This window comes from Eschrichtius robustus, chromosome 7 (genome assembly GCF_028021215.1).
Source record: "Eschrichtius robustus isolate mEscRob2 chromosome 7, mEscRob2.pri, whole genome shotgun sequence".
Taxonomy (NCBI): Eukaryota; Metazoa; Chordata; class Mammalia; order Artiodactyla; family Eschrichtiidae; genus Eschrichtius; species Eschrichtius robustus.
In genome coordinates this window covers 125,580,581-125,593,229 of record NC_090830.1, presented here as the reverse complement: position 1 = coordinate 125,593,229, position 12,649 = coordinate 125,580,581, and the positions used below count along the sequence as shown (strand labels likewise).

Here is a 12,649-nt window from a genome sequence, read left to right as displayed (position 1 = left end):
ACTGCAGCACTATTTACAATAGCCAGGTCATGGAAGCAACCTAAATGCCCATCGACAGAGGAATGGATAAAGAAGATGTGGTACATACATACAATGGAATATTACTCAGCCATAAAAAGCAATGAAATTGGGTCATTTGTAGAGACGTGGATGGAGCTAGAGACTGTCATACAGAATGAAGTAAGTCAGAAAGAGAAAAACAAATATCGTATATTAACACATATATGTCGAATCTAGAAAAATGGTACAGATGAACCAGTTTGCAAGGCAGAAATAGAGACACAGATGTAGAGAACAAACGTATGGACACCAAGGGGGGAAAGTGGCGGGGGGGTGGTGGTGTGATGAATTAGGAGATTGGGATTGACATGTATACACTAATATGTACAAAATAGGTAACTGATAAGAACCTGTTGTATAAAAATAAAAATAAAATTCAAAAAAAAAAAAGTGAATCACCAGCAGAAACTCGAAGAACCACATGTCTCGAAGGGCTTATCAAGTCATAGTTACAACTGACCCACTTTTTATGCTTGACCAATTCAGCATTCACCAACCAAATGAATGTACTCCGCAGAACATGCCAGTTTGTTAAATTATTTTTCAGTAGTTCTCATGATTTCAATGTAAGCAATCCATTTTAGTCATTTTTATTACAGAATTTCTCTATATAATCATTGTGACATTTCTGTTAATTTTTAAAGTTATATGGTTATGTTATTGTCTGGTCATTAGCTAACTTGCCTTTCTCAACTCCAGTATATTTGGACCCCTCCCATGATACTAACTTAAAAAATAGGATTTCTTTGGAAATACGTACAGATAGGCTCTTCTTTTGAGTTCTAATTTAAAAACAAGGAGACCACAACAAAAAGTAAATGTTCTGGAGTGGAAACTTACATAGTCCATCAGTTCATGTGCAGCACAGTTGATGGCTAGATGGAGATTCGTTCCCATTTCTAGCCCCAGGTTCGCACAGATTCCTTGTATTAGGAGCAGTGGCTGCTCTATGGTGTCATAATTAATGGTTAAACAGCCAAGATGGGACATCTTGCCAGTGATCTGCTGCTTCAGGATCAAGAAAATCATGCACGTAAATATAGCACATTAAGGTTCTTGGGGCTTCCAGTGGTTGGCAGTTTGTAACCAGACACAGCTCTCCAAACACGAGGTCCTCTGATTCTCGATTAATCCTGCCCCTAGTTCCCACGCATCTCTGCATATTTTCGGGCAGATGATTGTCCTGCAGTATCTGGGAATAATTTTCTTACTCCCATGGTTTTCAAGTTTGACCTAGGAACACACTTTGCTCTCTTTAGTTGCCCATGTTATTATCTCTTCATTGGCTCTATCATTGTACACGGGCTCACCTGAGCCATAACCACCAGGTTGGTGACTCTACAGGCTGTCCCTGTAAATGTCTGTCCTGCCTGTCCCTAACGGCCTTCTTCCTCCAAACCTGCTCTTTCCTATGTTCCATTTTCCTTTAGAAGACTATAACTGTTAAAACTTAAAAATTTAACTCTCCTTCAGGAAAGGTTTTATTTTAAAAGGGATTGAAGACTTCAGCTAAAAGGATGCAGCACTGAGGTTGCATTGCAGTGGAAGAAGACTTGAGGACCCAAACGACCTCAGGGGAAAGGCAGCCATATGCTTCGATTGCAAGGTCAGCCTTGATGTGCCTTCATCATAAATTGTCACTATGCAATTTTAACCTAAGTTGAAGCAGTATCACTAAGGGGTGTGTGTGTGTGTGTGTGTGTGTACCAGTCTCAAGAGCAAACATGAAAGTAGGTATAAATATCCCATTTTTACTGATGATAGTACTAGTTAATTATAAGAACCATCCAACATTTTTAATGTCAGTGAGAGGAACCTTTTATTTGGCAAAGGACTAGTTGGGGAAATTTTTGTGTGTCAGTTAAGGAGTTTCATTACGGAGTCTTCAAAACTATGAAGGCATCACTTATTTGGTGCTTACTAAATGCCAGGTACCATTCTAAACACTTTACATAAAGTAAATACATTTACTCCTTACATCAATCCCGTGAAGCAGGTACCATTATGATCCCTATTTAAGAGACAGTTGAGTAACTTGGAACAGATTTTAATCCAGGTGGTTGAGCTAGAGTCCATGCCTCCAATTCTGGTGTGGCTGCCTCTCTAGAATCTACCATCTATCCTGTTTCTAATGGTGGGGGGGCGGGGGGACTAGTAAAGCTGATCTCAGGAAGGGCTGATCTTGGTCTAAGTTTCTCAGAATACATCAGACAACCTGCTGGAATGAAGGGAACAGAGCTGAGATTTGCTACTTGTTCACCAGCCCCTGCCTCTCTTGGAAGGTCCAATTCTAGTATACACACCTGTCAAGGATTTTACTTACTGCTGTATCTGTTCACACATTTCTCTTCTCTCTCCCAAGTTTAAGGAGGAACTTAATTTTTTATCTCCACCAAGTCCTCTCCTTCCTTTCCTAGTCCTTCTTGCTGATGACTTCAACAGACCCTGAAGTCCCTGACATCCAGGTAGTGACTGCAGGGTTATCAGAGCAAATATCACACATGTGAGCAACCCTCATCCATTTGCATTATCTTCGGGGTTCTTGTTGGTTGTTCTAACTATATTGCTGAAAGTCAGGCATATAATAGGTGTATCTATCAGAGCGCCCACAGTCACCAAAGTGATGGACTGGTCAAGGTCAGCTGGTCTCCTGAGGCTCTGCAGCCCATTTTCACCAGGCTTGTTTGCCCGACCCTCCTGGCAAAATCTGAGCTCTGGCAATGGTCCATCTGAAATGGTGCCTCAGTGCTTTTGGGGGACCAGATGAAGGAATTGCTATCTTTTTGTGCCTTTTCTTTCTTTCTTTGGTAGTATTAAAATTAAAAGCCAAAACATCCTACATGCCTTTGAGCTAGTATTCGGAGAGATTCATCTTCCCCAGCACTTCACCTAGAGGGTTTCCCATGTAATCCTATTAGTCATAAGAGCCTCTCCAAGCCCTCTGAGATTTCACTTGGCCAGACAACTGTAAGCATGATGGCCTGGCAGCCTGTTGCCAGAGAGGCGGGGGCAGAATGATATTCCAGCTCTGGGGGTTGCCTGGTTTAGTCCCCTTGAAGCAGCATTACCGTGTGATTTCCATTTGTGTTAGGCCCAGTTCTGGAGCAAAATGACTACGGGAGAGGGAAAGGGGCAGGGAATATAGAAATGAACTGTCATACAGAAGCATGGTAAACAAACACATTTACTTACTTGACCTCTTTTGCCTCCATTATGACCTTTTTTTGTCTCTGGTTTTGGAGGAGGGGACTGTGAGACAGAAGATAAAGACATATCACTTGGGGTTTTCAGACACGTGTGTGGCAGCAAGCAGAGCTTCAGGTCCTCTGGCCTGCCCACTGCTCTGGGGTTGAGCCAGTCACACTGCAAGTCACACACACACACACACACACACACACACACACACACACACACACACAGGGATGATGCCAGCCACTCTTTAATTTCATAAACCTCAAACTGTTTCTCAAAATCAGGCACATGTTCCCTTTAGTTCATCCTTACATTCTGCCTCCAATCGCATGTATGAGGCATGGATATACATGTTCATGCATTTCTACTTATATAAGTAATTATTCACTCATCATGTCCTGACTCCTGCTGTGTGCAGGAACTCTTTTTTTTACAGGAGGTTGTTAAGCCCCCTCCTTGTCCTTAAGGAATAACCACACTGTGGCATTTGCTTTTAAAGGCCCAACATATTGTTTTAAATATTCTCACAGTACAAACACCTTCTCTGGCAGGATGGGTTTGACTTTTGGAAGCAGCCCATGGTCATTAAATCTGGTGAATCTGGTGTGTGTAATGTCATCTGACATTAAAAGCAAAGATAATTACCAAAGACAAGCTTCCACAGTTTGGGTTATTGATGGCATACTGTAACAAGGATTTAACCTGTTAAAGGATGCACTTTAATGCCCGGCATTCATTGGCTGTATAAGCTGGGGCATGTTTGTCAAGAATCAACATGGTTCACACACACTCCAGTATATGCAAATACAGAAGTTATCCTGCATCTTTTCACTGTGGAGTCAGCTGAAGTTTCTATCCCTGGTAAAAATAACATAGGAAGCAAAGTGATGTGCCAGGCAGGAGAGATACAGTGGTGAACGACATACATAGGCACTGCCTTGGGAGCCATGGTCTAGTGAGGCAGACACGTGCGATGCAGGTAACAACCAGGGAGGAAGGGGGTGTGATGTCGAGTGCAGAGCAAGGGGACATCCTTTGCTCTTGTAGAAGAGTCAGGCAAGGGGACTCACTCAGAAGAAGCTGATACCTCAGGGGCATGTGGGACTGCTGAACCCTCTGGGCCCAGAGCTGAGCCAAGAGCAAAAGCCTTAAAGCAGAGCTTTTCAGCCTTGGCACTCTTGATACTTTGTCTGGATAATCCTTTGCTGAGACATTGTAGGAATGTGTAGCAGCATCCCTGATCTCAGCTTTCTAGATGCCAGGAGAGCCCCACCCTCCAAGCTGGGACAACCCAGAACGTCTCTGGGCATCGTCCCCTGGCAAAAGCACTCCCCATTAAGAACCACTGCCTTGATGACACGATACTATACGTAGAGAATCCTAAAGATGCTACCAGAAAACGACTTCAGCTAATCAAAGAATCTGGTAACGTAGCAGGATACAAATTTAATGCCCAGAAATCTTTTGCATTCCTATACACTAATGATGAAAACTCTGAAAGTGAAATTAAGAAAACACTCCCGTTTACCATTGCAACAAAAAGAAGAAAATATCTAGGAATAAACCTACCTAAGGAGACAAAAGACCTGTATGCAGAAAATTATAAGACACTGATGAAAGAAATTAAAGATGATACAAATAGATGGAGAGATATACCATGTTCGTGGATTGGAAGAATCAACACTGTGAAAATGACTCTACTACCCAAAGCAATCTACAGATTCAATGTAATCCCTATCAAACTACCAATGGCATTTTTCACAGAACTAGAACAAAGAATTTCACAATTTATACGGAAACACAAAAGACCCCGAATAGCCAAAGCAATCTTGAGAACGAAAAGTGGAGCTGGAGGAATCAGGCTCCCTGACTTCAGACTATATTACAAAGCTACAGTAATCAAGACAGTTTGGTACTGGCACAAAAACAGAAACATAGATCAATGGAACAGGACAGAAAGCCCAGAGATAAACCCACGCACATATGGTCACCTTATCTTTGATAAAGGAGGCAAGCATATACAGTGGAGAAAAGACAGCCTCTTCAATAAATGGTGCTGGGAAAACTGGACAGGTACATGGAAAAGTATGAAATTAGAACACTCCCTAACACCATACACAAAAATAAACTCAAAATGGATTAAAGACCTAAATGTAAGGCCAGACACTATCAAACTCTTAGAGGAAAATATAGGCAGAACACTCTATGACATAAATCACAGCAAGATTCTTTTTGACCCAACTCCTAGAGAAATGGAAATAAAAACACAAATAAACAAATGGGACCTAATGAAACTTAAAAGCTTTTGCACAGCAAAGGAAACCATGAACAAGACCAAAAGACAACCCTCAGAATGGGAGAAAATATTTGCAAATGAAGCAACTGACAAAGGATTAATCTCCAAGATTTACAAGCAGCTCATGCAGCTCAATAACAAAAAAACAAACAACCCAATCCAAAAATGGGCAGAAGACCTAAATAGACATTTCTCCAAAGAAGATATACAGATGGCCTACAGACACATGAAAGAATGCTCAACATCATTAATCATTAGAGAAATGCAAATCAAAACTACAATGAGATATCATCTCACACCGGTCAGAATGGCCATCATCAAAAAATCTAGAAACAATAAATGCTGGAGAGGGTGTGGAGAAAAGGGAACACTCTTGCACTGTTGGTGGGAATGTAAATTGATACAGCCACTATGGAGAACAGTATGGAGGTTCCTTAAAATACTAAAAATAGAACTACCATACAACCCAGCAATCCCACTACTGGGCATATACCCTGAGAAAACCATAATTCAAAAAGAGTCATGTACCAAAATGTTCATTGCAGCTCTATTTACAATAGCCAGGACATGGAAGCAACCTAACTGTCCATCATCGGATGAATGGATAAAGAAGATGTGGCACATATATACAATGGAATATTACTCAGCCATAAAAAGAAACAAAATGGAGGTATCTGTAGTGAGGTGGATGGAGTTAGAGTCTGTCATACAGAGTGAAGTAAGTCAGAAAGAGAAAAACAAATACAGTATGCTAACACATATATATGAAATCTAAGGGAAAAAAAAAAAAGGTCATGAAGAACCTAGTGGCAAGACGGGAATAAAGACACAGACCTACTAGAGAATGGACTTGAGGATATGGGGAGGGGGAGGGGTAAGATGTGACAGGGTGAGAGAGTGGCATGGACATATATACACTACCAAATGTAAAATAGATAGCTAGTGGGAAGCAGCCGCATAGCACAGGGAGATCAGCTAGGTGCTTTGTGATCACCTAGAGGGGTGGGATAGGGAGGGTGGGAGGGAGGGAGACGCAAGAGGGAAGAGATATGGGAACATATGTATATATATAACTGATTCACTTTGTTATAAAGCAGAAACTAACACACCATTGTAAAGCAATTATACTCCAATAAAGATGTTAAAAAAAAAAAAAAGAACCACTGCCTTAATAGAACATATTGATACATTTTACTATGTCAAAATTTGAAAAGAAAAAAAATCCCTATGACTGCATAAAATACAGTTAAAAGGCAGGCAACATGATAGAGGAAAATACGTATAACACGTAGAAGGGATTGAAGCCTTTACTGTAGAAAGAATTCCTAGATATCAGTAAAAGATGAACACAAATAAAAAGGGCAAAGAAATAAAGCAACCTGTAGAGTGATTTGTGCAGAATTTTATATGATTTTAAACACAAAACACTATATTTGTATGTGTGGTGTCTGTGTGTCTGTGTGTCTAAATACAAAAGAAAGGCTAGAAGACCACACTAAATTTTTAACAGCGGTCTAGAGTCCCTCTAGAGATGGGACTGGAACTGAGGGTAGTAGTGGCTGTGGGGTCCAGGGAGGCGGAGTTAGTACGGGGGGGACGGGGGACTAGCTCTACCAGTGTTTGAATTTTCACAGGAACATTCATGAGCTACTTGTATGATTAAAAATCAATTGTATATTTAAAATTGTATAATTAAAAATCTGGAAGTCAGGACGATTGCAGAGAGCTCAGAGATCCTGAATTCCCTAATATTCTAAGCTGGACTTCTTCCACCTGCTCTGATAACCACCACCGCTGTGTATTGTTCACTGCTGTGTCCGCTCCTGCTCTGAGCACATCGCATATATTCAGCTCGTTTACTCCTCACAATGTATCACACCCATTTTATAGACGACGAGGCTGAGGCAGAGAGGTTATATAATTGGCGCAAGGTCACACAGCTAGTAAGGGGCAAAGCAAAATACGAGGTCAGGGTTAACTTGTCCAAGTCTGAGTCTCTGCAGGCTGGTCACCCATAAAACAGTTGTCCTCCTGAAAAGCACCCCGGAAACTGGCTCCAGGCTGGTGCTTAAAGCAATTCTGATCAACTGTAGGGCTTGGGCCCCCACCACCCTCCCCCATCACATATTCTGTGCTGGCAAGATAGCACTGGAGCCAAAGTTCGTTTATGTCGCACTGAGATTATATCTCGGCCCCCATCCTGCTGGGGAAGGAGCTAGTGCTTCCTAATCATGTAGCTTAAAAGCCTCACACTAAATAAATATTGGGTCCTGGATCGGATCCTAGAACAGAGGAAGGACATTAGTGGAAAAACTAGTGAAATTCAAATTAAGTCTGGAGTTTAGTTATTAGTAATGTAGCATGTTGATTTCTTAGTTTTGACAAATACGCTATGGTAATGTATCCTGTTAACCTTGGGGGAAACTGGGTGAGGGGTATTTGGGAACTCTCTGCACTATCTCTGCAACTTCTCTATAAATGCAGTATTATTCCAAAATAAAAGACAAGGATTGGGTCCCTCAGCCCTGCCACATCATTGTGCATTACCCCAGTTAGAATATGATGGAACAACCCGGTGACTCATACAGCTGCCCCTCATACTGCCTTTGTGACTTTCCCCCTCAAGGGCTGCTCAGCCAAGGGTGCTTGTTTGCCCAACACCAGGATTCTAAGCAGGCACAAGTGATTGTGCCTTAACCATTATACCAAACTGCCTCTCACTAATCCTAGGGGCCAGATCCTTTCTTTCTTTGCAAATCCAAAGGGATGATCTTAGCGTAGGGCCAGCTGCCTCAGAAATCAAAACAAGATTGTTAAGTTCCATTAGAAACTGGACCCATAGCCAATGAGGGAATGTGTCATATCTGTAACAACAATATTGATTCTGTTGCATAATGAACTATAATTTGGTTACTAGAAGGTATATAAGCATCAGTTATTAGATACCATAGATTCTCTTTACATACCATTTCAATTGTTTTGTTAATGTGTTTCTGAATTTCCAGAAGCATGTCCACACCCTGTAAGTAGAATAAACATGATCTTCCACAACTGCAGTCTAGAATTTTAAACATAAAAACTTATACCACACACGGCTATTTCTAACTCAGAAAATCTGTAGGGTCCCTGATAATGCATTCTGGTTAGTGAATTACATATGGTCTACAAAATCAGAAGATTAAATGTTAATCTTCAGCCCTCAATTTTTATTTGGTTGAAAATGAATGAGAGGTTTTTCTTCCTCATTATCCTCTCTTCATTGTTCAGAACTGATTAGTTCAGTTGGTTAGATCAAGTTAACGTCATTCTCTTTCATGGTCTCCTGACCAACCTTCTTGCAATACATGTCACAGGTCATCAAGGGATTCTGCATGACAATGTTTGAATTAGTATAAATCCACTGTCACTTAGAAAGTAGAAAAATGTATTCTGATGATGGTGGGATCTGCATATGGAGACAGATGAAGAATGGCATGCCAAATGCTCTGGTACCCAAATAGCAGATATTAACTGAAGGAAAGATCCTGGCGCCAGGATCTGAACATGATCTGACAGATGGTGAGCCAGATATAAATCCTAGTCTTCCAAAATTGATAGAAGTGGGTATTGACTATTCTCCCTAAAAAAGAATTCTTTATCATAAAGAAATTACCTTGAGATTTAAAAAAATGATTGTCACTAGCTTAGATAAAATATCAGTCAATATACTACCAGATGGGATGGAGCTTCCTGTACTTTTCCTGTAAGCATCCACGGTAGGACACAAACGTTTAGTTCTCCCGAATGCCTAATTGGTAGAATAATTCATGAAGATTTAAAAAGGCATATTGACTCATTCATGCCACTGAAGAACAATGAGACACTAACAAACCTCTGAGTAGTAAAGATGCCACTTAGGATTCCTTCATTCCATATTCCATAAACATGCACTAAACCTCTCTTACGTGCCAGGCAATCTGCTAGGCCCTGCAGTTCCTACTTAACAGAAGGGCTGCTATGAAAGTGCCACCTTCCTCTTGTTGCAGCCATAGTGCACAGACTAGTAAATTAAAAAATCTCAGTTGCCCCAAAGAATATCCTTCCAGCACTATCAAGGCCTGCAAAGTCACTCGCCCGTGGCTTCTCTGTCAGCCACTAGCATGAGTCACTGTTGTGATGAGCTGGAGATCCAAGGTGGTCTAAATTTGGTTCCCTTTCGTTTGAGGTCTTGTTTTCGTCCCACTTCCCTAATTTCCTGAATTTTTTTTTCTCATTTTATATTTAATTCCTATTCCCTTGGTGTCATAAGCCTTAGGAACATACACTAAAAACTCATTGATGATGAAGGTTTTTTGTTTGTTAAGAAAAGGTAGTTTGAGATAATGTAAGGTACTTGTTTAGCTGTTAATCCAGGATGGGGTATACAAATCACTTCTTTCATTAAATTCAGCTTGCCAGGTGATGACTTCCCGCAGCTGACCAGAGATACCATCAGGAGAGGTATAGTTAGCTTTGCTGGCTGATCCTGAAAAAGGGGAAAAGTAAGGGGAAATGAGAAACATGGTTCATTCATCTTGAGATACTCATGGGTCCTTGTAAAGGAACGTAATGGGTACTAACCTGGTGGTGCTTCAGCAGTGCAATATTTAAGTATAGAGGATTATTGCCCAGCACGGCACTGGTTTTGGCAACAGCCAGTGACACAGCTCCTATGGCCATGCTGCCACAGAGTATGGGTTCAACAGGTTCTGGGGGTATAATTGGTTTTTCTGTAAGAGTATCCTTCCTCCCTGAAGAAAAAAATATTGATAAAAGATTGCTTTCTAGAAAGTTTGACTATGATAAAACTATATATTTTTTTAATGCTTTACTTATAGATGTGAAGGCCCAGCGTAAAGAAAGGTTGAAAGCTGAGGCTGGCAAGAAAATATTCACCACTTCAACCCCTGAGAAGTTTCTGTCTGATGTCACTTACTACTCCCTAATGCTCAAATAATCCTTAGCCATGGATTTTGCCTAAGAAATTTTAGAACATTCAGTATTAAATCCTTCAACAGTCATGTGGGGCAGATATTGTTATCTCACCTAAACGGGGGCTTAGGTTCAAAGACTTGCCCAATACCTAACAGAAAGTGAATAGAGAGAGGATTTGGACAGTCTTTGAATTCCAAACCCTTTGTTTTCCTATGTCCCACCATCGCTCTTGCATACCCAGCTTCGTGTTGAATATCTCATGTGAATATCTAACTACTTATCTTGCTTGCCCACCCCAAACGGATGCCCTTTTCTATGAGCACTTCCTTCCAGATCTAACCATCCACCCAGAATCCTCACCCATCTTTCACTCTCACATATTCTCAGCCACCCCGTCTGATCAGGTACCACAGTGTCCGTAATAAATCTCTAGTTTTCCTCCTGTCCTCTCCTTCCTCACAGCTACTGACCTGAGTCAGGTAGGTAAAACAAGTGGAGTAAGATGTGTGAGCACCAAGCACATATTAAATGTTTAGCAAATTACTGTCCCCTCCTACTTCTTCCCTTCTTACGTTCCAAGTTCTATCAGTCAAAAGAAACCACCAAATGAACACCTATTGGCCGTCTCTACCTATGATTCGGTAGTGGTCATCCCCACCCTCCAGGAGAAGATTGGTCTAACAGGATTCTTCTGCCTTGGGCAACTCTCCTCCCCTCTCTGGGCCTCAGTATCTAAATCTATGAAATAAGAGACCTTGGCTTCACGATCTCTTTGGTCCCTGCTTCTTGTGCTTTCTTATTTAATGGAACCCACACTTATCTGGTGTTTAGTTTGTTCCCGGCATTGTGCTAGGCGCTGGCAGTGCTAAATTGAATGAGGCATGACTCATGTCCTCCAGGAGCACGTTGTAGTTGGACAGACACACAAATCACTGTTACAACAGCTCTAGCAGCAGCTCCAGAATTAACATACTGGAGGAGCTGAGGTTAGCCATATGTTGGAAGGCATGGAACAAAGGGCCACGATAACTTTAAGATTATTTGTCTTAAAATAGCAAGGTCTTCCAAAGATAAGTTTCATTAATATATTACCTATGACTGAGGAAATGTTGGTCATCCATATCAAAGGATATCATTAATCTTTAAAATATGGAGTGGCTTTTTGAGGAGCAGTGAAAGGTCTCCATGCCACCCTCCCCTTCCCTGCCTTGGGCATTGCCACTGTTCAGTGCACTCTGTTTACTAAGTGTTCACCTCTGGGTAAGAAATATTTTTATCTTACAAATAAAAATGGAGGGTGGGGTGGGGGAAAACCGTGCCCACCTCACACAGTAGCTTTAAGCAAGGAAGTGGCGTGGAGGATGGATGGTACCTGGTGGGACTCCAACCTAGGTCTGCAGCAGAGAGATTTGAACTTGGAAAGGCTGTCCAAGTTTCAGCCTTTCTTCCTCCACGTTTGTTACTAATGGTTCTGCAGGATGATAAGCCACCGACCTTGCTTTTGTCCTTTTTTTTTGGCTGGAGGTGGAGGAGGCGGTGGTGGTGTTAGAGGTGAAGGTGTAGGCACTGTGGAGTCTTCCAGGCTCTTTTTCAATTCTTTTCTCTCCTTATCTTCTTGTACTTTACTTTCAAAGAATGTCCTTAATGGTAAGAAAGTATGGCTTTACAATGAGATATTGAGAAATATCACTCGTAATTTTGGTCATGTTTTAGTGCTGACCCCAAAATGTTTCAATAGTTAACTCTGCTTTTTAAGCTACCTAAGAACAAATCAGCTTCAATTTCCAAGGCTTAAAAATGATGCTGTTATAAAACTATGTTCAAGAACTGAAAATCATTTTGGCCTGGAAATAAATGTTTAAAGATTTTAGGTGCTCATTTTTAAAATTATCTGAGCCCTGTTTGTTATTTTTCAAAGTAAAATTTGAAGATATAATTTGATTAAGGGCTATTGAATAAATGACCATCAGACTAAAAATGAGGCAAGAATAGACAGTGAAATATATAGCACTATATGCAGGACTTCCTTTTCTTTCTTTCTTTCTCTTTTCTTTCTTTTTTTTTTTTTTGAGGTGGGTGCTTAAAATGAACAGTTAAGAAAACTGTTGGGAAATCCAGCTTAGGTGCATCTATGTAAAATATCAGCTC

At 41.0% G+C, this 12,649-nt stretch overlaps 1 protein-coding gene across 1 annotated transcript in view; it reads right to left on the bottom strand.

Moving 5' to 3' along the window:
* ENO4 (enolase 4) overlaps positions 1-12,649 on the bottom strand; it is a 31,298-nt gene that overhangs the window by 12,533 nt on the left and 6,116 nt on the right. Inside the window, exons 4-9 of the mRNA XM_068548625.1 lie at positions 11,996-12,141; positions 10,148-10,317; positions 9,921-10,052; positions 8,515-8,568; positions 3,253-3,309; positions 901-1,068 (exon numbers count right to left, since the gene is read on the bottom strand). Coding sequence (XP_068404726.1) covers positions 901-1,068; positions 3,253-3,309; positions 8,515-8,568; positions 9,921-10,052; positions 10,148-10,317; positions 11,996-12,141 — 727 coding nt within the window. The remainder of the gene's footprint in view (positions 1-900; positions 1,069-3,252; positions 3,310-8,514; positions 8,569-9,920; positions 10,053-10,147; positions 10,318-11,995; positions 12,142-12,649) is intronic.